This window comes from Eurytemora carolleeae, unplaced genomic scaffold (assembly GCF_000591075.1).
Source record: "Eurytemora carolleeae unplaced genomic scaffold, Eaff_2.0 scaffold510, whole genome shotgun sequence".
Lineage (NCBI taxonomy): Eukaryota > Metazoa > Arthropoda > Copepoda > Calanoida > Temoridae > Eurytemora > Eurytemora carolleeae.
In genome coordinates this window covers 19,677-45,564 of record NW_019396395.1, presented here as the reverse complement: position 1 = coordinate 45,564, position 25,888 = coordinate 19,677, and the positions used below count along the sequence as shown (strand labels likewise).

Below are 25,888 nucleotides of genomic sequence, written 5' to 3'. Positions count from 1 at the left end.
ATTTCCTCAATCTTTATTTAGATATAAAAAATGTTTTAATGATATGTATATTGTGTAATGAGTACAAGGTTACATTTATTATGAAAAAAACAAATTTAGATTTTAAAAACAACTGTTGACATTATTTCAAGTTTTCCTCAATTTATTGAGTTACAAACTCGAGCCACTATGGAATCGTTTTAACTTTTATCTGAGAAAGAATGCTGACGATATCATCGTTGTTTTATCTACAATCCTTATATTTTACTTTGGCAACAGAATAAGGATACTTATAGATTAGAGGTTCCCTTGAAATTACGCTTACAGTCCCTTTTTCGAACAAAATGTGTACGTTGATATCATCATTATCGTTTTACGTATACAAATATTATTTTTATTATTTCAAACTCTGAAATTATTCGTTTACTGCAGAAAAGTACAATCTTTTGGTTTAGCATAATTAATAAGTTCTTTTTCTTTATCTTCAATTAAAAAATTTAAATTATTATATTGTTTTAGCAGAAAGAGGACTACAATCAGAAAGAATATGTAATATAAATTTACCATTTAATATTCTTTTAAAATTTAAACAAAATTTAATTCGATGAGCGTGAGCCTGATATAAACTTGAAAAATGAAATTAATATTTACATTTTTAATTATAATTTAACTACACATAAACGATGTAAAAATCACATGCAAGGGGCTATAAAGTGAGGGGGGGCGGGGGGGTGTTAAGATATTTCAGATATGAAAATATAATTAAATACACAATTTTCTTAATTAAGCTTGTAATTCAGTGACTTTATTATTTTTAGATTTTTGGTATTCAACTATTTTGTAGAAGACAATAAGCCTCTTTCTTTATAAAAAGGGCCGGTTAGAATTTACAACGTGCATACGTATAAACGTATAAACGTACATTTTTTTTAATTAAAAACAGTTAGCACAAGAATTAGTTAAAGCTGGGATTCATAAGAAAACACAATTTCAATAAGAAAATTTTCAAGTATTATAAACAGATATGACAAACATTACAGCCACCATGGCTAAAAAATCAATTTCTGTCTACTAAAAAACAACAAATTAATAAATCAACGTAGATCTGCTTTTATTCAGCATACCCCTCTGAATATGTAAATGTCTCTTTCATATTTGATATAAAAGTCTAAAATGAAATAATAAAAGATTAAAAGTGTTAATCAATAAAAGCTTTTACAACTTTTTAGGAGGCTATATACAACATAATGGAAAGCTTTGAAGTCGTAAACATTTTTTTAAATTCATAATTTTATGACGAAATCTTTTTTTTTTGAAAATCATCCTGTGATTAATACCGCTGAAAGTTATTTAAACTCAAGTTTATTTGGCATTTTTTCAAAGGTTTCTGATCGCAGCTTTAACGAGATTTAAGTAATTCAAAACAACGAAACTGAAATTTCTGTGTTGAAAGTCATGAAGAACAATGCCCGATTGACAAGAGTACCCTCAACACTTTTGTGTGTTCAAATCAAAAACAATTTTTTTCTCATTTAAACTATTGAATTGTCCATTAAGAGCCCATAAATACAGGGTGTCCAACAAAAAATTAGACCGCGTCAATGGGTCTAGATTACGATTTGGGGGACAAATAAAAAAAATTAAGAAGAATGAATCATTTTGAAAATTTGATAAGGCTAATAGAAATTTTTTTTGCAGAAAATGCTAGATTTTTCGAGTATTATGTGCATATTTTGGCATTACAGCTTGGACATAATCTAATATAATATGGGACGCTCTGTATGTATTGTGCACACTTCCTGAACACCGCTTATGCTCAGCTCCAATATCCAGTGTGCGCTCGTGTTAAGCTCGTGGTGTGCGTATATCGCATACAGGAAATTACATGGAGGGTTACTTGAAGTTTTATGTAAAGTCCCTTTAGTCATGATTTATTCAGGACTAGGAACCCTTTAGTCATGATTTATAAAGGACTAGGAACCCTTTAGTCATGATTTATACAGGACTAGGAACCCTTTAGTCATGATTTATACAGGACTAGGAACCCTTTAGTCATGATTTATACAGGACTAGGAACCCTTTAGTCATGATTTATACAGTACTAGGAACCCTTTAGTCATGATTTATACAGGACTAGGAACACTTATATTACAGTTCTCTAGAATTGCCACACGCTTCTTTGGTCTAAACCCATTTTTGTTTTTTTTTAAAAATTTGATTTAAAATAATTAATTTAAAAAAAAGAATTGCTTAGGTTGACTTGACACATAAACTTTATAAAAAGAAAATAAAGTTTCTAAGTTTCAAAAAAGTTTCATTAAAATAAATATAAACAAATGGTTTCCTGGGGAATGTTGCGAGTTCACACTTGATTCTCTCTCCTTCGCTGAAAAAGGTTGAAATAAGAGAAAAATATTTTTTTTACCATTCTATTCTATTAATATGCTCCATCAAGTAATTGCTATCTAATATAATCTTCAACAAATTCTCAGGCTTAAAAAAGCTTAAATCTAGAACCAACAATTTATCTATTTTTTCATTCTTGTTATCTTATAGCATCCCCCCCCCCTTTTTGCAATATATAGTTCCATTGAGAAACTTCAGTCATTTAGCTTGTAAAGAAAAAAGAAATAAGAAAGTTTTGTTTCTGGAAATGGATCAAGATTTAGATCTAGATATTTATTTAGTTCCAGATCTAGTTCTAGTTCTAGTTCTAGTTCTAGTTCTAGTTCTAGTTCTAGTTCTAGTTCTAGTTCTAGTTCTAGTTCTAGTTCTAGCTTTAGCTTTAGCTAGTTCTAGTTCTAGTTCTAGGTTTAGTTTTAGTTCTAGTTCTAGTTTTAGTTTAGTTCTAGTTCTAGTTCTAGTTCTAGTTTTAGTTCTAATCAAAGTTCAAGTTCAAGTTCTAGTTCTAGTTCTTGTTCTAGTTCTAGTTCTAGTTCTAGTACTTACTAGTTCTAGTTCTAGTACTTACTAGTTCTAGTTCTAGTTCTAGTTCTAGTTCTAGTTCTAGTTCTGGTTTTATTTCTAGTTCTAGTTCTTGTTCTAGTTCTAGTTCTAGTTCTAGTTCTAGTTCTAGTTCTAGTTCTAGTTCTAGTTCTAGTTCTAGTTCTAGTTCTACTAGTTTTAGTTTTAGTTTAGTTCTAGTTCTAGTTCTAGTTTTAGTTCTAGTTCTAGTTCTAGTTCTAGTTCTAGTTCTAGTTCTAGTTCTAGTTCTAGTTCTAGTTCTAGTTCTAGTTCTAGTTTTAGTTTTAGTTTTAGTTTAGTTCTAGTTCTAGTTCTAGTTTTAGTTCTAGTTCTAATTATAGTTCAAGTTTAAGTTCTAGTTCTAGTTCTAGTTCTAGATTTAGCTCTAGCGAAACCTCAAGCTCTAGCTCTAAATCTAGCTCTAGCTCTATATAGCTTTAGCTCTAGCCATGATGAATTTTCAAGCCTTACTCAACAAAAGATTTAGATCTTTTAGTTATATGTATAGTTCTAGTTCTAGTTCTAGTTCTAGTTCTAGTTCTAGTTCTAGTTCTAGTTATAGTTCTGGCTCTAGCTTTATATCTAGCTCTAGTTCTAGCTCTAGCTCTGGATCTAGCTCTAGTTCTATTTAGCTTTAGCTCTAGCTCTAGCTCTAGATCTAGCTCTAGCTCTTACTCGAAAATGATTTTGTTCCCAGAATCTAGATCTCCATTTGTATCTCTGTAAATTAACCTGTAATATAAAACAAGTAAACTATATGATTAGCCATATCTAATGTGAATTTCATGTTAGCACAAACAAAAATTTACCCTTTGCTTGAAAATCAACTTAATTACATAGACCCCCGGCCCCCCCCCCCTCTCCTAAATTATGACGTATTCTGAGATGCATTAGTTCCAAAATTTAACAATTTAAGTGACTAACTAAGAACGGCGTTTTCCTAAATGCACATATTGACTTTTCTACTGATGTCTTCTTATAAATATTTATCAAAAAAATAATTTGATATGTTTTGTTCGTTTATGATATTTTGGACTATTAAAGCACTATTCAACACAAAGGGCAAGCTCTTAACCTAAGACATCTATGGAAAGGCCTCGACATGAAAAATAGTGTTTTGTAAAAAAATTATATTTTTATAATGATTGAAAAGGTGCTAAATATTAATCATAATGTTCATGCATAAAATACTTGATTCTACGACGAATTGTATTATTGCGGGTTTTAATGTTACAATTTCAAAAAATCCATATTGGACGCTCTGCACATTATTTAATCATTTTTAGTTGGTTCCCCACCTGTTCAGAGTACTGGACTGAGGAATAGATTCTACACTTGTTGTAATTTGATTATTGTTGGGTTGGGATTTAGTTATGATTGCTGGATTCAGATGGGTTTGGGAATAAGAAGATTGGGAGAAGGATGATTGGGATTGGTTTTGGTGGAAGTTTGGGCTTTCGTCCTGTTTCCTCAAGTTCCTTTTTTATTATTATTATTATTATCATCATTATCATCCTTATCATTATTATCATTATGATCATCATTATCATTATTATCATCATTATCATCATTATCAACATTATCATCATTATCACCATTATCATAACTATCATTATTATCATCATTATCATCATTATCATCATTATCATCATTATCATCATTATCATCATTATCAACATTATCATCATTATCATCATTATCATCATTATAATCATAATCATCATTATCTTCATTATCATCACTTTTTATTTATCTACAACAATAACAACAACAACAACAATAATAACAATAACAATAACAACAACAACAGAATGATATACAACAACTACAGCAACAACATTTAAGTAAGACCTGAGAGAATCTAAACTGGAATCTGGGCTCGAACAATGAACAAATGAACATCTACAATAAGGTTTTTTTATTATTCTTTTAAAAAAGAATTATATCAGAAATGTTAATATGATTTGGATGTTTCTATCTTCAGTATTATTTTTTATCACAAATATCATTATTCTTTTTTTGTAATTCTAAATAACAATATAATTTTTATTATTAATATTAATATTAATATTAATATCAATATGAATATTTTTATTTTTCTTAAGTTTTTTACGAAAAATATCGAATTATTTTAACCTTAAAAGATCTACAGAATCTGAATGGCCTAGATCGCCCTCTTCAGCAATCCTAAACAATCACTTTTAATGTTATTTAATCATCTTTGACGGAAAAATTGAAATCAAGATTTTTAAAAACTTTGCCACAGATGTTAATTAAGTTAAGTAAGTAAATGTAAGTTTTGAAAATTATGTTTGTTTTAATGTTTAAGTTTCAGACTTCACCAAGACCTATCGTAAAGTTTTTTTTAGATTGAAATTCAAGTTAAACATACCGTCATTGTAATTAACAAAAGGGCCATTTCGTTTTCTAACTTGAAAAGTGTTTAATTCTGATATTTTTTTTTCCTTTTCCCGATGCAAGAATTGCGCAAGCTAGTCACTTCAGTATAGAAACATAAGCAAAATTGATTCCTTAAAAAAAATATGGATATCTAATTCCTACCTCATCAGACAAAGATTTACCGAACGTAAATCGTACATGTCACTGTTACAATAGAGGTTGATATGAAATTATGTTTATTTAGTCCCCTTAAGGAACAGAGGTTATGGTCCCTTTAAGGAAAATAGGTAATAGTCCCTTTAAAGAACAGAGGTTTTAGTCCCTTTAAGGAACAAAGGTTATATAGTCCCTTTAAGGAACAGAGGTTATATTCCCTTTAAGGAACAGAGGTTGAATGGTCCCTTTATTAAACAGAAGTTATATAGTCCCTTTAAGTAACAAAGGTTATTGTCTCTTTAAGGAACAGAGGTTATATAGAACCTTTCAGCTTTCAGGAACAGAGGTTATAGTCCCTTTAAGGAACAGATGTTAGTCCCTTTAAGGAACCGATGTTATAGTCCCTTTCAGGAACAGAGGTTATAGTCCCTTTAAGGAACAGAGGTTATAAAGTCCCTTTAAGGAACAGAGGTTATAAAGTCCCCTTTAAGGAACAGAAGTTACAGAGTCCTTTTCAGGAACAGAGGTAATGAAATCCCTTTAAGGAACAGAAGTTATAAAGTCCCTTTAAGTAACAGAGGTAATAATCGGAAAGAATAGTGAAGTTATTTCTAAATAGATTGAAAAAAACTTTCCGTCTTAGAATGACTACAAACTTTATTTTTATCTGTTCTTCATCCAAAAGGCTAAAATTGTTTGTAACAAATATTAAAAATCAATTGAACACACAATGCATTTATTTGAAATCAAATTTAAGAATGCAATTTCCTTTCCAGGAAAAAAAAACTTTTAAAAAATACAAAACTTAACATTTTACTTTGTGAATTGTGCTAAAAAGTGTGGAGCATCGGTTTTATACTTTTCTAAATATTATCCAGTTTTTTTGGCCTTTTCAGAAGCTCCACAAAATTGTGTGCATACTACATTTTGGAAGATACATAGTGTACTACTTTTCAAGTGGTCTGTTTATTACTGATTAATATTTCTAGGACGAAACTTTTGCCTAATATCTTCTCAAGTTCACATCCTGATATTTTGAACCAAATAATTTGCATTCTGCTATGGTCAATTTTTTTCAAAAAAATATGCCTAAAGATTTTTCATTTTGTTCAACATTTAATTTCTCTAGATTTAAAAAAATCAAAATAGAAGAGTTCCAAAATGTAGATTTAGTTGGTGTAGAAAAATTATGTCTGAAAGAGGAAAGAGTTGAATTAAGTCGAAAAAAACTGTAAAACCGCCATTTTTTTAAGTGTTTCCAAACTTTTGGTGTTTTTCACAGATTTAATTAATGGAGACTTTTGGGCCCTGGAACATCTTTTTATAGAAAACACATTTCTAATCTTGTAAGATGTACCTGGTGGTGTGATGATATGTGTTTTCTTGCCGCAGTCTTAATTTCATCTCTGATATCTTTCTAAACAATTAATCACGAGTCGAAAAAAAACCGTTTCAAGGGACTGTTGGTGTAATTTCAAGTAATATTTAACTATGAGGAAGAATTAAACGTATAGAACTTTGTCAATTTCCTTCATTTCCCTGTTAGGTATTCACCATAGGAAAACCACAAATAATCAATTTTAAACTTGAAAATAATTCACCAAAAGCATTGTGAATCGAGCATTCCACTACTTAAATGGTGGGGGGGGGGTCCAGAGATAAGAGAGTTACAGAGATCGATTAACACCTGTAATATGCGCGATATTCCACAGCATGTCCTATTTTGTACAAGTATTGTACATAACCAATCAGGAGACATCTGTATTCATGGATATTTAAGGATCCTATGAATAGGAAAGGCAATATTTGTAAAAATAGACAATATTTTTAAACGTTATGTTTTATGTTTAAAATTGGAGTATTTCTTTAAAAGTTGTTAAACTTAACTCCTGAATGCAAGAAGTGAACGTGAGATATCAGTCAAAAAACATTAAATGGAACCGTAGCATCGCGTGCCGGGACACTATAGGCCTGCTCAGCCTATCCAGGTAGAGTATATGAGCAGTCTGTGTAGTCTGTGGGGGGATCACTTTAAATTATTTTTACATTATAAATGAAAATGAAAGTTTCTAAAATAAAGTAATAGCTGAATTATTGTACAGTGGTTTATCAATACAATGAAGACAACTTTCGATTTTAATTTTCATTTTTATCAAGCTGTTAGCCTGTTAAACAGCATGAAATCAAAGAATTCAAGATAGCCTGGGAATTAAAAAAGCTTCTCTGTGATTACTAACCCCCTTCAAGATAAATGAATTATCTAAAAGAAATTTTTGTTCAACACTTTCATACGGTTTGTGTGCTTCTGCTTTTGCTATCCAACATGTTTGTATCCTTTGAGTTTCCTCTATGTAGTATACCGCAATTTTTTTAAAAATAAGAAAGATTTAGGCTGCAATTTTTCAAGGAGCTTTAAAAATAATTCTTTGTACAAATTGGGACACGGCTGAAAAAATTACGTTTATATAAACAATTCCGGTTCTTTTAGTAAACTATACTGTATATATGTCCCCCAGCATATCCTGGTTTTCAAGTACCCCAGCAGGGATAGGGTTAAGGTAAGTCAGCGAGGGTAAACAGCAGGAGGAACTATGACATAATGAATAATAGTATAAACCTGGGCAACGTCGAGTACTCCAGCAATTTTACATATTTTTGTATTTCCTTCTTAAACGATGCAATAAATAAATATAGAAAAAAAGAATGAATGGTTGAACATATCTTTATAAAATTTAAAATAATGTTGAAAAGTTTCCCGATCCAGGCTCAAATTTACATATTTGTATAGAAAATAGTAAATATCTACCTTATACTTACAAATGCATATACATCGTCATTTGTTAGAATAAGATAATGCAGAAGGGGTGGGGGCGAGGGGGGCGACTTACTCTTTGTATTTGGTTTTTATCCTTGGGGCTTTCCTTTTTAAATTTATGTATTGAGACTTCTAAACTTTTATAAAACTAGTTCTTCTTTTTAGATCCTTTCCTAGTACCAATATTTTAACTATCTTTTATCGTTAAACTAAAAGAAACAAAAAATGTTGTGGATATTTTTGTTTAAAAATTGGTGCATTTTCAAATAAAACGTCGACATTTTCTTCAATTTTTCTCAATTGACCGTACCTAAAACTTCCTTAATTTGTGTGAAAATGCACTTACCTCATGAGTATTTTTACACAAAATTTGGGCTCTCTCGGTTTAGCCATTTTGACATTTTTGGATTCAAACAAGCCAAAATTGAGAATGAAATGGATGAAAAGATATGAGAGCTAGAGCTGCAAAATACATCGAAAGTTTTAACAAAAATCTGATAAAAATAACAAGAAGAGCCAATGGAATTCATTTATGTCAATTTTTTTAATACTTTTTTAACTTGGTATCTTTTATCCCAACATTTGATGTGGAAGCAAATAAGTTTTAAAATAAGTTTTGCTTCTGCTTTTAATCTCGATATTGAATTATTTATTTATTATTTTATATATTTGTTTATTGTTGGCAAAAACAACTGGACCAAATTTGCTGAATTTTTTTATAAGTAAATTTGACTATTTATAATATTAATAAACCTGAGCAAAGCCAAGTATAGAACTCCAGCAAGTATAGAATATAGATGGTAATATCAAAAATGTTGGTATTTTTTTCTAGGTTAAAATACAGCTTTGTTAGAAAGTCGATGGTTGTCCGAAATTGTGTGGACTGCAGATCTTTTCATTAACACATTAATTGAACAAATTGTATGTACTGCAGAGCTTTTCATTAACACATTAATTGAACAAATTGTGTATAAAATACAGAGCTTTTCATTAACACATTAATTGAACAAATTGTATGTATACTGCAGAACTTTTTATAAACACATTAATTGAAAAAATTGTATATACTGCAGAGCTTTTCATTAACACATTAATTGAAAAAATTGTGTATAAAATACAGAGCTTTTCATTAACACATTAATTGAACAAATTGTGTATAAAATACAGAGCTTTTCATTAATACATTAATTGAACAAATTGTATGTATACTGCAGAGCTTTTTATAAACACATTAATTGAACAAATTGTGTATGTACTGCAGAGCTTTTGCAGAGCTTTGCAGAGCTTTGTAGAGCTTTTGCAGAGCTTTTGCAGAGCTTTTGCAGAGCTTTGCAGAGCTTTGCAGAGCTTTTGCAGAGCTTTGCAGAGCTTATGTACTGCAGAGCTTTTGAAAAATTGTGTATGTACTGCAGAGCTTTTCGGGACACACTGTATTTCCTTTATTACAATTTTTAAAAAGTTCAGACTTTTTAAAAATTGCCGAAGGTTTAATACCAAGGTTTGTAGGACAAACAAACTTTGTTTATATTATCAGAATTCTAAAAGATAAACAAAACAGAGAATAGAGAAAAGAGAAAAAAGTACAGAAAACAGAGAAAAGAGAACAGAGAAGAGAGAATAGAGAACAGAGAACTGAGTACAGAGAATAGCGAATAGAGAAAAGAGAACAGAGAACAGAGAACAGAGAACAGAGAACAGAGAACAGAGAACAGAGAACAGAGAACAGAGAACAGAGATCAGAGAACAGAGAACAGAGAACAGAGAACAGAGAACAGAGAATAGAGAACGAGAACAGAGAACAGAGATCAGAGAACAGAGAACAGAGAATAGAGAACAGAGAACAAAGAACAAAGAATAGAGAACAGAGAACAGAGAACAGAGGACAGAGGACAGAGAACAGAGAATAGAGAACAGAGAACAGAGTATAGACAATAGAGAACAAAGAACAGAGAACAGAGAACAAAGAACAGAGAACAGAGAACAGAGAACAGAGAAAAGAGAATTGAGTACATAGAATAGAGAATAAAGAACAGAGAACAGAGAACAGAGAATAGAGAAAAGAGAATAGAGAATTGAGAACAAAGAACCAAAAACAGAACACAGAGAACAGAGAACAGAAAACAGAGAACAGAGAATAGAGAACAGAGAACAGAGTATAGAAAATAGAGAACAAAGAACAGAGAGCAAAATAGTGTATTTCTCATGTAGTCTAAACCTAACATAGTCAATAAAAATAACGTCAGCTAGTTGGCAGAGAATTCCAAGAATTTAAATTAGGAAAAACTGCTTCTATTTCCCCCTCAACTCTAGCGTTAAAAGAACATTAGAAAATAAAGAATATCCGGGTTTTAAACAAGAAAACAGGAGTTTATTGTTTTATGTTTAACATTATAAAGGGGGATTCTTAAAAAACACCAAAATGCAAATGTTTATTTACTTGGGCTAAAATTGTAAATTCAAAGATAAAAATATACCAATCTAATGATTTGCCTATTCCCTTTTCGTTTATCGATCAGACTCCCATTTTTATCTAAAACAAACTGTAGTTGACATGGTATAAAAGCCAGTGAAGTAAATGCTTACCAAAACAATTTCTCTTTGTAACGTTATTTAGAGTTAATCACGCTTTTTTATAATTTGCTTATCATTTAATGTTTTCTCTGGGCAGCCAAGTCCTTAAGAATACTCAGAAAGTTCTGAAAGCCAAACATTTGCCATTTGGGGGTTGGAAGACCTTAATTCAGCAAGAAGTTGAAAATCTCTTTTTTGCTTAAATCTATATTTTTTAATTGAAAATACATGCTCACAGCCTTCATATCGTTGCTTCATACTCATGCGCGCATGTTATTGATTATGAAATTCATCACCCAGCCAATCCTTCTTTTTGCAGTTATTGGTTTTCAATGCCCTTCAGGTTGTTAGAAAAATATACTTTCCATATGGTTTAAGTTTTTATGTATTAAATATGATACATGAAGTTTAAGAAAAATTGTTTGTTTAATGGGAATTTTCGACTAGAAAGATGGCATCACTTTCTAATATCTTCATCACTGTCTTTTCAATGTGGGGTGAGATGTTTTTGTCCTTATTTTTTCCATCAATTGATCTTGTAGGATCATGTTCTTAACATTTATTGGGTTTCTGGCCATCTTCTATCTGGCTTTGTTGGTTAATTCATAGTTTTACTATCGTTTGTAGTTTTTTATAATCGCACTTTATACAGATTTAATAAAAAGGATTTCAGAAACGACGGTACGGACTTAGTTCAGTCTTTTTACTATAATATTTTTAGAATTGGAACATTCTCAAATTAATGTTATTTTTTTATTTGGCTATGAGTAAAAACATAAAGATAACATTATGATAACCAAAATGCGAATATCAGATTTTATTATCTTTTTTATGGCTCTATAGATCCTTAAAGTTGTAATTAAATTTTTTTTTAAATATTCGATCATAGATTTACGTTAAAGCAGCAAAAAAAATCAGAAAACTCATTTTGTATTATTAGCTTATGCTAATTTGGCGCAAATTGTATATTTGCTTGCAGTACACACTCAAACTGCTCATGGTCATACCATCTTATTGATTAATTACATTTAAATCTGTATTGTACTGCAATTGCATGTAAAGGTTCGCTGTAACATTTTTTAATGCAATTTTGTTGCGCCGATTTTGCATAAGTAAGTGAGCAAGATTGCGTATAATGTATATACTTGCCAACCCGAGTTGATAAAGGGAAAAAAGTAAAAAAATAATCTGAAAGATCAAAAAGTGTTTGTAAAAAATATTGCATAAGTATTAAATCTGTGCAAATTTTCTAATCCATTATATTGGATATGGTCGAAACCTATAATATGCATGCATATTAAACGACGAATCCAATCTTTCTATTTCCGCTGCAGAATTCGTTCACACTCAGCGATCTAAGAATTTTAAATTTGGTTCTACATATACTAGACATTTATTATTGTTTAGGAAAACCCTTTATAGAATGTACAGTGCAACAAAAGAAATGTTTGCAAAAAAAATTCCAACATTTTTTTCTACAAATGACCGTGCATCTGATTCCGTTTGAAATCGAATGATATTAAATAACAGGAAACCTTTCCAGTGAAAACTATGGTAGGCGAATATATTAATACGATGAGGACAACTTTTGAGATGGCTTTTACTGTAAATTCCGGTTAAAGTAAAGTTCGGGACAGCGACTTGTAACCAGGCAGAGAAAGCTGTACAGTTCGTACAGTACAACTACAGACTATGAAAGGAAAACCAGGAAAGTACACTACATTTATGATACCCTTCTTGTGAAATTTTTTTATCCCTAATTTTCAATTACAAATTTTCAGGTGAACATAGAGAAGCTAAGCTGTTAATTGACGTTTGTTCATAGAGAATAGAATATATAGAGAGGAATTTACTAGAAAAAAGTGTAAAACGGCCATTTTGTTGTACTGTTTCCATACTGCAGGTGTACTTCACATATTTATGCTTTATAACCTGTTGGGCCCTGGAATATCATTTTATAGAAAATCTAAAATTAATAATAAAAGAAACCAAATTATGAAATAGGCTGGTTTCATAATTGACCAATGATCATTTCACATAGACTCTATGCCTTCCACTTTACAAACAATGATTTTCTATAATCAAATAATATAAATCAAATGATGTTTTTTATTCACCTAATTCATTATAAAGTTTATTTAACAGTTTAAAAATTCGAAATTGAAATGAATAGTCTGGGAACATACTGTATTAATGTACTCTACTGCATATAATTTGTGAACATTTACATGATTTGTACACTTTGAACTCCCTTTCAGGCTGAAAGGGACTGAAAAAATTCATACCGAGAGATTCTTTTAATTCCTCTCTATATATTCTATTCTCTATGCGTTTGTTTTTGATATTCGTGACAGAAACAATCTCAAAAAGTGACGAGGGTCAACCCAGACCGAAATATATTTTCAATAAATGTGGAACTAACATCTACTTTTTTACTCTACAAAGGTTTGGTCCATCACCATCACGAAATTTTAGATATTCTCTTGTTTCATGTTTTTATGTGTCTCTTTTTTCCGATATTGGCAGTCAAATAAGAAATAGGGCCAGGGTTAAAAGACTACAACCCTCCCCCACCCCCATTACCTGGTCATGCCCGGGATGATATATAAAAACTGCTGATGGGATGAAAACTGATCCATGTACGCAGAGAAGGAAAGCAGAGAAGAAACCTAAAAAAAATGACCTGTGTCCGAATTTAATGAATTTAAGCCACGTCTCAAATCCCTCAAAAACCGGTTTTAATTGACCGCCGGCTTATATCTTGAAAAATATAATACAAATTTAAGTGAAACAAAGCATATTTGATCCGCGGCTTAAATTTAAACCGCGGCTCAAATTCTTAAAATTCGGCCTCTGGTACAATATATTTTATAAACTCCATTGGCCAGAGTCAAAAACTAATGAACGAAAAATTACCGCTTAAATATCAAGTGTTAGCTTCAAAAAAACTTAAATCTTAACTTCAAGATATAGTTTAAATATTGAACTCATCTAAATCTGGAATTGATTATTCAACCCCGTGAAATCCCCGCAGTCTCTCATTATTTTCCATCAATCTTGATTCTTTGAGAAAGTTTTCAAGGCTTGCAGATTCATATAAACAATTTTTATCAAAAAATAAATGACACTGAGATTTAATCCAATTTAACCCTGAAAAACTTGCGAATTATATAGTTTTGTGAATTTTCAAAAGCTCTATATAATCTATCAAGACCCATAAAACTTTGTAATAGGAAGACGGCTTTTTTAGTACGAACAACATGAAACCAGCAATTGTGCAGTGTACACAGACCATTTTACTTAATAATTTGAGTGTTAAGATAATAGTAAAACTATTATTTAGATTTGGAGCAACATGAAATCCTCATGAGAATGCTAAAATATTGTTTTACAATTTCAGGTTTTATGGGTCTAACTGCAAATAAAGAAACTCAGGTTATTGTTTTTTATTGTAAGAATTAAAAAATTAATACGGCCCAATCAAAATTCAATTCAGTAATTCATAAAATTCTAGAAGAGAGATCATTGTGTTGTTTAGAAGATTATTAGTTTACCTCTGATGAAAGGAATGAAATAAGTGCCAGGAGTAGAGACCAATTATATGTATATCTGTCAGGATTACTGTCCTATGAGTAGAGACCAATTATATGTAGGATTACTGTCCTATGAGTAGAGACCAATTATATGTATATCTGTCAGGATTACTGTCCTATGAGTAGAGACCAATTATATGTATATCTGTCAGGATTGCTGTCCAATGAGTAGAAACCAATTATATGTATATCTGTCAGGATTACTGTTCTATGAGTAGAGACCAATCATATGTATATCTGTCAGGATTACTGTCCTATGAGTAGAGACCAATTATATGTATATCTGTCAGGATTACTGTCCTATGAGTAGAGACCAATTGTATGTATATCTGTCAGGATTAATGTCCTATGAGTAGAGACCAATTATATGTATATCTGTCAGGATTGCTGTCCAATGAGTAGAAACCAATTATATGTATATCTGTCAGGATTACTGTCCTATGAGTAGAGACCAATTATATGTATATCTGTCAGGATTACTGTCCTATGAGTAGAGACCAATTATATGTATATCTGTCAGGATTACTGTCCTATGAGTAGAGACCAATTATATGTATATCTGTCAGGATTACTGTCCTATGAGTAGAGACCAATTATATGTATATCTGTCAGGATTGCTGTCCTATGAGTAGAGACCAATTTTATGTATATCTGTCAGGGTTACTGTCCTATAATCATAGGAACATTTAGAAATAATTTTCAAGGATCAAAATTGTATTGCAGAAACCGGTTTTGTGATTAATAAAGTTGTTATGTTGATAAATAACGTCTAAAGGTTAAAAAACACTGAATTTAGAAATCCGTTCAAAAGTAGTAAAGTCATTGCCACAAACTAAAATTTTCGCATCCCTATATATTTGCAACTTAATGGTGTAAACCTTTGATTTTTCAAACTTAGATTATTTGATTTAACAGAATTCATAGTTTGAAATATCTTACAAAGATATTGGGATTAGGATTTTTAAAACTAACTAACCTTGGTTTTTATATTTTTAAAACTAACTGATCTAGGTTTTTACATTTTTAAGACTAACTAACCTCGGTTTTTATATTTTTAAGACTAACTAACCTCGGTTTTTACATTTTTAAGACTATCTAACCTCGGTGATTATATTTTTAAGACTAACTAACCTCGGTTTTTACATTTTTAAAACTAACTAACCTCGGTGATTATATTTTTAAAACTAACTAACCACGGTTTTTATATTTTTAAAACTAACTAACCTCGGTGTTATATTTTTAAAACTAACTAACCTCGGTGTTTATATTTTTAAAACTAACTAACCTCGGTGTTTATATTTTTAAAACTAACTTACCTCGGTGTTAATATTTTTAAAACTAAATAACCTTGGTTTTTATATTTTTAAAACTAACTAACCTCGGTTTTTATATTTTTAAAACTTAATAACCTAGGTTTTTATATTTTTAAAACTATATAAACCTCGGTTTAAGAAAAGAAAAAAACGAAGAGCTAATTAATGTTAACGATCAGTTTGTGTTTTCGGAAAAGTAAAAACATCGCATCAAATAGTAATGCTACTTTTTTTTAAATAACAAAAAATAAACGTAATTTTGTTTGTATTACCTCTGACTGGTAGATGCTGAATTCATCTGATACAGCTGAAACCAGGATTATAAGACAACACCCGAGCATTAAGCCTTAACATAATATATTTTAAGTATCATAAAATTTGGTCCAGATTTTATTCAAAATACGTTTGGATTTTTATGATGACTTTTTTGTGAAATGTGTCCAAACATTATGCGCAGGTGAAAACTGTGTGCACTATTTTAGTCATACTCCTTACGGTCGCAAATGCAGACACGAATTCTTAAATTGTAAATATGTAAAGCAAAAATTTTTTAAATATTTTTGAAAAGTTGCGTAATATTAATGTGTGTCAAAATAAGATCAAGAATAAATTAGAAATGCGTTTTTTTAAATCAGATTATCTCCGTTAATGGGTTCTCCTAAAATTTATGATTGGAACCAGGATAGAAAGACGACATTTCATTAATCTTATATGTATTTGTTGTTCTTATCAACCAAAAAGGTATTCCAATAGCTTCAAAATCAATTTACTAAAATGGATCTATGTACACTACACATTTAAAATCATAAATTTATTCTAACAGTCGTCTTCCTATTCCACAGTTTATTGGGTTCCACTGTATTACCTCCGAACGCATAGAGCAGTGCAGCAACAAGCAGACTATGCTTTCTAACAAACTGAGCAACAAGGGTTAAAACCACGGAGATGAGGATAGAAACAAATCCCAGTAGGACAAACACTCGACATACCCTAGAATAAAACAAGACATTCGTATATATGTTGCGTATAGCCGGCCAAACGGCTGGACCGATTGGGCTGAAATTTTTATGGACACTCAAGGGTGGCCGGGGAGTGTTATAGTATCAAAATTATTTCAATTTTTTTCACGGGCAACGCCGGGCCCTTCAGCTAGCAACAAAATAAAAATGTACGTACGTACAGGGTGTCCCACATCATATTAGACCGAGAACGGGTCTAAATTACGATTTTCAGGACTAATTAGAACATTTAAATAGAATGAATCATTTTGAAAAATAATATAAGGCCTATATAAGGATTTTCTTGCGGAAAATGATAAGTTTTTCGAGTATTAAGGGTTTATTTGGGTGTTAAAGATTGGAGATAATCTTATATGATATGGGACGCTCTGTATATATTAGAAAGTCACGCTTTCCTTTTCTTATTCAACTTTAAAAGTTTTTCTTTTTTGTAAAACATAAAAACACTAAGTATATTAACAACAAAAAAAGCAACTTAGAAAAAAGAAATGTTGAGTTTTCATAAAAAAAAATTTCTTCGTCAATTTTTTTCTTGATTCATTGCGGGAGGCAAACAATAAAACAAAAGAAGAATGCAAAAAAAGGTCATTAAAGTTGTCTTTAAAGTCCTTTATTTGTAACCCCGTGTTTCTTTTAGTATCTTTCTCTCCGAGCTTGATAGAGTTTCATTTGATTGTTTTCTATTTCTAAAATGAAAGTGTTTGATTCCCTGGCGGGCACAGGGATCCCAAAGTTGCAAGAACTCACGCAAAAAACTTTGAGAATTTTTACAACAACCTTTTAAAAACAAATGCTACGATTTCAAAAGTAAATGTTTAGGGCTACAAAAAGTATAAGTAAGTGAAAGAGGTAAGTTCAAAAGCCAAGGGGTTGCGACACTTTGAAGGCGACCCAGTGTTTAAAAAATGTTTTCATAGAAGTCTAGATCTATGTGCTCCGGGGTATCCAACTATGAACAGATTTAAGGATCAAGAGATTTTATAGTCTTTGCTTTCTGATCTCGGAATTCAAGTTTATAGTCTTATCTTTTTTTAGACATCAGGTAATATAAATGGACTGTAGACCTCAGGTAATATAAAGGGATTGTAGACATCAGGTAATATACAGGGACTGTAGACATCAGGTAATATAAAGGAACTGAAAACCTCAGGTAATATAAAGGGACTGTAGACCTCAGGTAATATAAAGGGACTGTAGACCTCAGGTAATATAAAGGGACAGTAGACCTCAGGTAATATAAAGGGACTGTAGACCTCAGGTAATATAAAGGGACTGTAGACCTCAGGTAATATAAAGGGACTGTAGACATCAGGCAATATGAAGGGACTGTAGGCGTAATTTCAGGTGACCCGACATGTTCAATTCACATCGATACCCCTTATAGGGTAGGGTAGTTTAGCTGAGAGAGCAGTATTACTGCAAGTAAAATAATAGGATTCATTTTATATAAACTATCATAATGTTATTAAGTCTTATAATTTCTGAGAAAAGGGCAAATCTGTTTTTCAAAATATCATGACCCATTTTTGTACAATATATTAATAACCTTGACGAAATACGTAACAAAATTTTTTTTTGAACTTATTCGGTTTAAGAACAAATGGAGAAAAAAAATTGGGTTTTTCATTAAAGATAAGTTATTATGTTAAATCCGATTAAATTGACTGTATAAGCGTAGTTTTAAGTTACCCATAATGCCAAAATGGACGTGCCCGATTCACAGCAGTACACTTGAAACATGTATCTACTCGATAAGTGTTTAAATTTGATAATTCTTTTATTTTAATGATAAATTTTATGATTTTTTATCCAAAACAGAATGATGATATTTCTTAAGTTTGGAGGAAAGTTCTGCGGTGAATAATATCAACATTAATATTCGAAACTGATTCCAGCATAGTTCTACATAAATCAGAACCAATATAAGAAACCACGGAGTAGGTATAAATAAAGATATAAGAAACCACGGAGTAGGTATAAATAGAGATATAAGAAACCACAGAGTAGGTATAATTAGAGATATAAGAAACCACGGAGTAGGTATTAATAGAGATATAAGAAACCACGGAGTAGGTATAAATAGAGATATAAGAAACCACAGAGTAGGTATAAATAGAGATATAAGAAACCACGGAGTAGGTATAGATAGAGATGTAAGAAACCACGGAGTAGGTAAAAATAGAGATATAAGAAACCACGGAGTAGGTATTAATAGAGATATAAGAAACCACGGAGTAGGTATTAATAGAGATATAAGAAACCACGGAGTAGGTTCAAATAGAAATATAAGAAACCACGGAATAGGTTCAAATGGAAATATAAGAAACCACGGAGAAGGTAAAAATAGAAATATAAGAAACCACGGAGTAGGTACTAATAGAGATATAAGAAACCACGGAATAGTTAAAAATAGAAATATAAGAAACCGCGGAGTAGGTACTAATATAGATATAAGAAACCACGGAGTAGTTACAAATAGAGCTATAAGAAACCACGGAGTAGGTACAAATAGAGATATAAGAAACCACGGAGTAGGTACAAATAGAGATATAAGAAACCACAGAGTAGGTACAAATAGAGAACTAAGAAACCACGGAGTAGGTTCAAATAGAGATATAAGAAAACACGGAGTAGGTATTAATAGAGATATAAGAAACCACAGAGTAGGTATAAATAGAGATATAAGAAACCACGGAGCAGGTATTAATAGAGATAAAAGAAACCACGGAGTAGGTAAAAATAGAGATAAAAGAAACCACGGAGTAGGTAAAAATAGAGATTTAAGAAACTACGGAGTAGGTATTAATAGAGATATAAGAAACCATGGAGTAGGTATAAATAGAGATAAAAGAAACCACGGAGTAGGTATTAATAGAGATATAAGAAACCACAGAGTAGGTACAAATAGAGATATAAGAAACCACGAAGTAGGTATTAATAGAGATGTAGGTACAAATAGAGATATAAGAAAACACGGAGTAGGTATTAATAGAGATATAAGAAACCACGGAGTAGGTACAAATAGAGATATAAGAAAACACGGAGTAGGTTCAAATAGAGATATAAGAAACCACGGAGTAGGTTCAAATAGTGAAAAAAAGAAACCACGGAGTAGGTATAAATAGAGATATAAGAAACCACGGAGTAGGTACAAATAGAAATATAAGAAACCACGGAGTAGGTACAAATAGAGATATAAGAAACCACGGAGTAGTTACAAATAGAGCTATAAGAAACCACGGAGTAGGTACAAATAAAGATATAAGAAACCACGGAGTAGGTATAAATAGAGATATAAGAAACCAAAGAGTAGGTACAAATAAAGATATAAGTAACCACGGAGTAGGTATAAATATAAATATAAGAAACCACGGAGTAGGTACAAATAGAGATATAAGAAAACACGGGGTAGGTTCAAATAGAGATATAAGAAACCACGGAGTAGGTTCATATAGTGATATAAGAAACCACGGAGTAGGTACAAATAAAAATATAAGAAACCACGGAGTAGGTACAAATAGAAATGTAAGAAACCACGGAGTAGGTACAAATAGAGATATAAGAAAATACGGAGTAGGTTCAAATAATGATATAAGAAACCACGGAGTAGGACCAAATAGAGATATAAGAAACCACGGAGTAGGTACGAATAGAGATATGATTAAGATATGTATCTCTATAATTCCCTACTCCGTGAAGGAAACCCCATTATTACATTAACCATTTTATTCATATAGTAGAAATTACATTTAATTTCGTACAATTACATATGAATTTTGTACAATTACATATTAATTTTGTAAAATTACATATGAATTTTGTACAATTACATATGAATTTTGTACAACTACATATGAATTTTGTACACTTACATATGAATCATCAGTACACCTAATGAATCATCACTTTCTAGTAAGATTGATGTGACATATACAGTATACACTGTTAAAAGTAATCAAATCGTTGTAATTGTCCAAAGATAAAATCATTGTGAACGGTTCCACCTTTCAGCAATCTCACAAACCTTTGATACTGCAGTGAGTAGAAAAAGTGGAATGGTTTTAGTTTTTGTTTTCTAGATCGGTAAATGCAGTACAGGTGTTTTGTATTGATTAAACTGTTTTAAACAATATTTCTATTACAAATAAAAAAGATCTTAGCAATATTTTCATTGCAAAGATGGCAATTCTAGATTCACAATGTTGAATGATATAAATAATATATCAATTTTAATTATCAAAATATATTTTTTAATTGAATTTTCTTTACAAAAGTGATTTGTGCACTTCTACTGCAGGAAAATTCACTGGAATTATCAAAATTTTAAACCCTTTTATATCTTGGAAAACGACAATATCTTCCACTTTATTTATTATATACATGTTTTAGATTACAGTTGTGAGAACTTTACAAGAAACTTTCAATTTTTTTTATTTCACAAGAAACAATTATTTTATTTAAAATACAGTTTGTAAAGTGTACACTAGTGAAAAGACCTTGTGTTTATTCAAAAATGTTGAAAATAAAATACAGAATTTCAATTTGTTTGAAGTTTGTTCAAACAATTTTAAAGCCTAATATTTATATCTATACACCCTTGAGGTACAAGGACCCCTAGGAGTGGTATCACAGACAATATTAAATTTTGAAAAAGATAAAAAAGAAAATATTTACCTTTTAAAAATGATTTTACATTTATGACTGATATGTTTTATCTTGATTTAGCCTTAGCTTATGCATGGTTGGGCTCACATGTACTTAAGTATTGAATTCGTTAAAAGATGTATGTTTTTTATTAAGTTCAACCTTGCTTTATATATAGGGATCGGTCGGAGGAGGGGTGCAGGATTAACACTCAACAGGCTTATGTAGCCTTGAATTCATATACAATAAATAAAAATATATTTGAAAGATAATATTTTATTTTTACCCCCCCCCCCCTTCATTTTTAGAAGCTACATTAAACCCTAATATCATACATGTGAAAAGCTTGATTTTTGATAAAGAGTTTCGACAAAATTAATTTATTTTCTATATATATCTCTTCTAGAATTATTATATCAAAGAAAAAGAGAAAACGTTATTAAAAGTTTTTAATTATTTTAATTTGATTTTCTTTCTTTCATCACTAAAAAATATTTTAATACCAGTAACTTGTAGCTAGAGACTTATACAAGATGTAATGAACCCCTCAAAAAGATTTTTTTGATAAAAATAAGTAAAGAGCGTCCCATACAATATTAGATTATCTTCAATATTTAACGCCAAAATACGCACATAATACTCGAAAAATCTAGCATTTTCTGCCAAAAAAAAATTCTATGCGCCTTATTAAATTTTTCAAAATGATCCATTTTCTTAAATTTTCCGATTTGTCCCCCAAATCTTAAATTTAGTCTAATTTGATGTGGGACACCCTATATAAAGTTGTAATCTGTGTCTCTTTGTTTTTCCGATCATAACTCCGCAACCCCTTGACCGATTTGGCTAAAAAATGTATTATAAAATCGTCCAGGCGCGGTTACATGGCGGGACTAACTGTAAGTACCTTGGACAACGCTGGGTTCCAAACCTAGTTAAATATATTGTGCAATATGCATGTATTTGACTTTATAAACCTTTATAAACCTTGCATTTTAAGTGTTTTATTTTTTTAAGGAATGTTTGATGTTGTAAATGTTTATCTTATATCTATGCATTATGTCGTTTTAAACTTTAAACTTTAGGAAATTAGAAAAGTTAAGGATTCATCTATTCATCAGTTAGTTTTAAACATGTACAACACATCCTCATCAGTTAGTTTTAAACATGTACAACACATCCGACATAAGTTTATTCTGAGGCAAAACATTTCTGTTGGACGTACATTTAAGCTCACTATTATTCTGTTCTATAAGGTAGTAAACTCTTAACCTTAAAAATCAATTATTTTGTAATGCTGAACCTCGATCTTTCTAAATTAAACCAGTAATCCCTGACTACTTGTAAACTTTCAAAGCCTAAATATTCATCATACTTTAAACGTTTTAATATTTATTAGGTTGGGATAATACCCAAAACAGCGAATGCTAATCTCCCCTAATTGCTTTAATAGATACATGGATAGATAACTCATTCATTCTTGATCAGCAAAACGTTGAAAGATATTGACAATGGCACGCCAGTCTATAAATAAAATTTGAAATGACATCTCCAGCTGTCTACAGTATTTTATTTATATAAAAAAAGGGTTTTTAACATTTACCAAATCTATTTGAACAATAGCTATTGTTTTTCCAAAATCATTTATCCAGGTTTACTGAAGTATAAAATTGGTCTTTTAGAAACAATAAGAAGAGATGATGAGCAATATTTCACCAAGAAAGAAAGAAGGAGAAATAAAAATTGGTATATTAAAAAGAAATTAAAAAGATGAAAAAAGAAAACTCCAAAAAGATTTCTTCCGAAGGGGTGTTATAATATTTAATTTTTAGACAAGAAAATTTTCAAAGTTAGAGACTAAATAATTGTTTCATACAATTAAAATATAAAATAAAATAGATTCTGATTGAAAATTTTCATTTATAATTGTCATTCTTTCTGAAATCCTATGATGAAACCAATCAAGTTTTTTTTTACAGAACCAAAACTCAAGCCGTACCAATTATTTTACGAAATTAAACTGATTACTCGCCTAAAACTCAGTTTTTCTTTAAATCCTTAGATTTCCTTGTTTTTATATCTTTAAATCCTGAGATTTTCTAGTCTTTATATCTTTAAATCCTTAGATTTTCTAGTTTTTATATCTTTAAATCCTTAAGTTTTCTAGTTTTTATATCTTTAAATCCATAGATTTTCTAGTCTTTATTTCCTTAAATCCTTAGATTTTCTAGTCTTTATATTTTTGAATCCTTTAGAATTTCTAGTCTTTATATCTTTAAATCCTTTAGATTGTCTAGTCTTTATATCTTTAAATCCATAGATTTTCTAGTCTTTATATCTTTAAATCCTAAGATTTTCTAGTCTTTATATCTTTAAATCCTAAGATTTCCTTGTCTTAATATCTTCAAAATAACTATGAATTCTGCTAGATAAAAATATCTGATAAAGTTTAAAATGCTAATTATCAGGTTGCAAAGATATAGGAAATAAGAAATACCTGACACCGTAGATAACATTCGTGGAGTTAGATATCTTTGTCCATAGTCCCAGTTTACTATGCTCTATCCCGCTCCAATCACTGAGTATAAAAATGGTGGCTCTGCTCTAGAAGTTAATAAATAGTTTTTTGATTTATACATTTGAGAAATATTTGCATTCATTGGCCATAATTTTCACGCAGTTACGCAACGCAACCTAGGAATGAGCAAATATCCTATTGAACAATTCTTAAAGAACGTCCTTTCCCCAACATATATTTATATTTCTTGCAAAAAAGCGAAATTAGAAAGTTTAGGTATTGATGAAGCAAAAGTTTTCCTCCTTCTCCATCTTGTGAATTCTAACTTTCTAAACTGGTGCTGCTAACAATTATATTCCAGAAGGATATATAAAACATCCATGATTTATAAAAAGTGTAAAGGGTTCTGTTAGGTTGTGAATCGACATGTAACCCGTTGAAAAAGGGGCCTTTTGAAATTGCGTAGGAAAAAAGTACATTTACTCTGAGAAAAGGGTTGGAGGTGAAAACCGAATCGTTTTATCTTTAAGATTACCCCCCTGTTTCCCCTCTTCCAGCAATTTGAGGGTTAATGTGATAATATGAACCATTGCCTACTTATGAGTTATGACCTTTGTTTTAACTTTTTATTTTTGAGATTCAATATATGAGACTTTAGAGACCATGTTAGATATATGAGGCTTGAGACATGTTAGATATGTGAGACTTGAGAGTTCATGTTAGATATGTGAGACTTGAGAGTCCATGTTAGATATGTGAGACTTGAGAGTTCATGTTAGATATTTGAGACTTGAGAGTCCATGTTAGATATGTGAGACTTGAAAGTCCATGTTAGATATATGAGGCTTGAGAGTTCATGTTAGATATGTAAGACTTGAGAGTCCATGTTAGATATATGAGACTTGAGAGTTCATGTTAGATATGTAAGACTTGAGAGTCCATGTTAGATATGTAAGACTTGAGAGTCCATGTTAGATATGTGAGACTTGAGAGTTCATGTTAGATATATGAGGCTTGAGAGTTCATGTTAGAAATGTAAGACTTGAGAGTCCATGTTAGATATGTAAGACTTGAGAGTCCATGTCAAATATGTGAGACTTTAGAGTCCATGTTAGATATGTGAAACTTGAGAGTCTAGTTAGATATGTGAGACTTAAGATTTCATGTTAGATATGTGAAACTTGAGCGTCTAGTTAGATATGTGAGACTTGAGAGTTCATGTTAGATATGTGAGACTTGAGAGTCCATGTTAGATATATGAGACTTGAGAGTCCATGTTAGATATATCAGACTTGAGAGTTCATGTTAGATATGTAAGACTTGAGAGTCCATGTTAGATATGTTAGATATGTAAGACTTGAGAGTTCATGTTAGATATGTGAGGCTTGAGAGTCCATGTTAGATATATGAGACTTGAGAGTCCATGTTAGATTGTGAGACTTGAGAGTCCATGTTTTCCTGAAAATATGAATAGAAGTGCAGTTTAGTGTATTCTCTTTCTCAGGATCATCTAAACAAAAATTTATAAATATCATTTATTTATTATTTTCATTATTTGTTATTTATTTTAGATTTTGAACTTGCAAGGCCAGGGTAGCGTCGGGGTTGTCAGAAAATGAAAAAATTAAAATAATAAAATGTTATTTAGTTCTTTGTCATTTTGATTTTTTATCGTCTTAAAACTGCATTAATCTTTATTTCTTTATATTTATCTTATCTCGCTCGCAGTCTGTATTTTTGCCCGGAGGGAATACACTTTTCTACAGTTCTTAGACCTTTATCTTTACTCTACAGTTGGAATACACTTTTCTACAGTTCTTAGACCTTTATCTTTACTCTACAGTTGGAATACACTTTTCTACAGTTCTTAGACCTTTATCTTTACTCTACAGTTGGAATACACTTTTCTACAGTTCTTA

The 25,888-nt window shown here is 30.7% G+C and overlaps 1 protein-coding gene across 1 annotated transcript in view; it reads right to left on the bottom strand.

Moving 5' to 3' along the window:
• Nucleotides 1-1,635: 1,635 nt before the first annotated feature.
• Nucleotides 1,636-25,888, bottom strand: part of LOC111702380 (uncharacterized) — a 35,873-nt gene continuing 11,620 nt past the window's right edge. The window contains exons 4-16 of the mRNA XM_023474048.1: nt 25,428-25,479; nt 23,949-24,029; nt 16,657-16,781; nt 16,064-16,137; nt 14,440-14,511; nt 13,469-13,554; nt 6,857-6,916; nt 5,080-5,130; nt 4,795-4,845; nt 4,242-4,421; nt 3,619-3,675; nt 2,324-2,365; nt 1,636-2,163 (exon numbers count right to left, since the gene is read on the bottom strand). Of these exons, the coding sequence (XP_023329816.1) occupies nt 2,103-2,163; nt 2,324-2,365; nt 3,619-3,675; nt 4,242-4,421; nt 4,795-4,845; nt 5,080-5,130; nt 6,857-6,916; nt 13,469-13,554; nt 14,440-14,511; nt 16,064-16,137; nt 16,657-16,781; nt 23,949-24,029; nt 25,428-25,479 (992 nt within the window). The 3' untranslated portion in view covers nt 1,636-2,102. The remainder of the gene's footprint in view (nt 2,164-2,323; nt 2,366-3,618; nt 3,676-4,241; nt 4,422-4,794; nt 4,846-5,079; nt 5,131-6,856; nt 6,917-13,468; nt 13,555-14,439; nt 14,512-16,063; nt 16,138-16,656; nt 16,782-23,948; nt 24,030-25,427; nt 25,480-25,888) is intronic.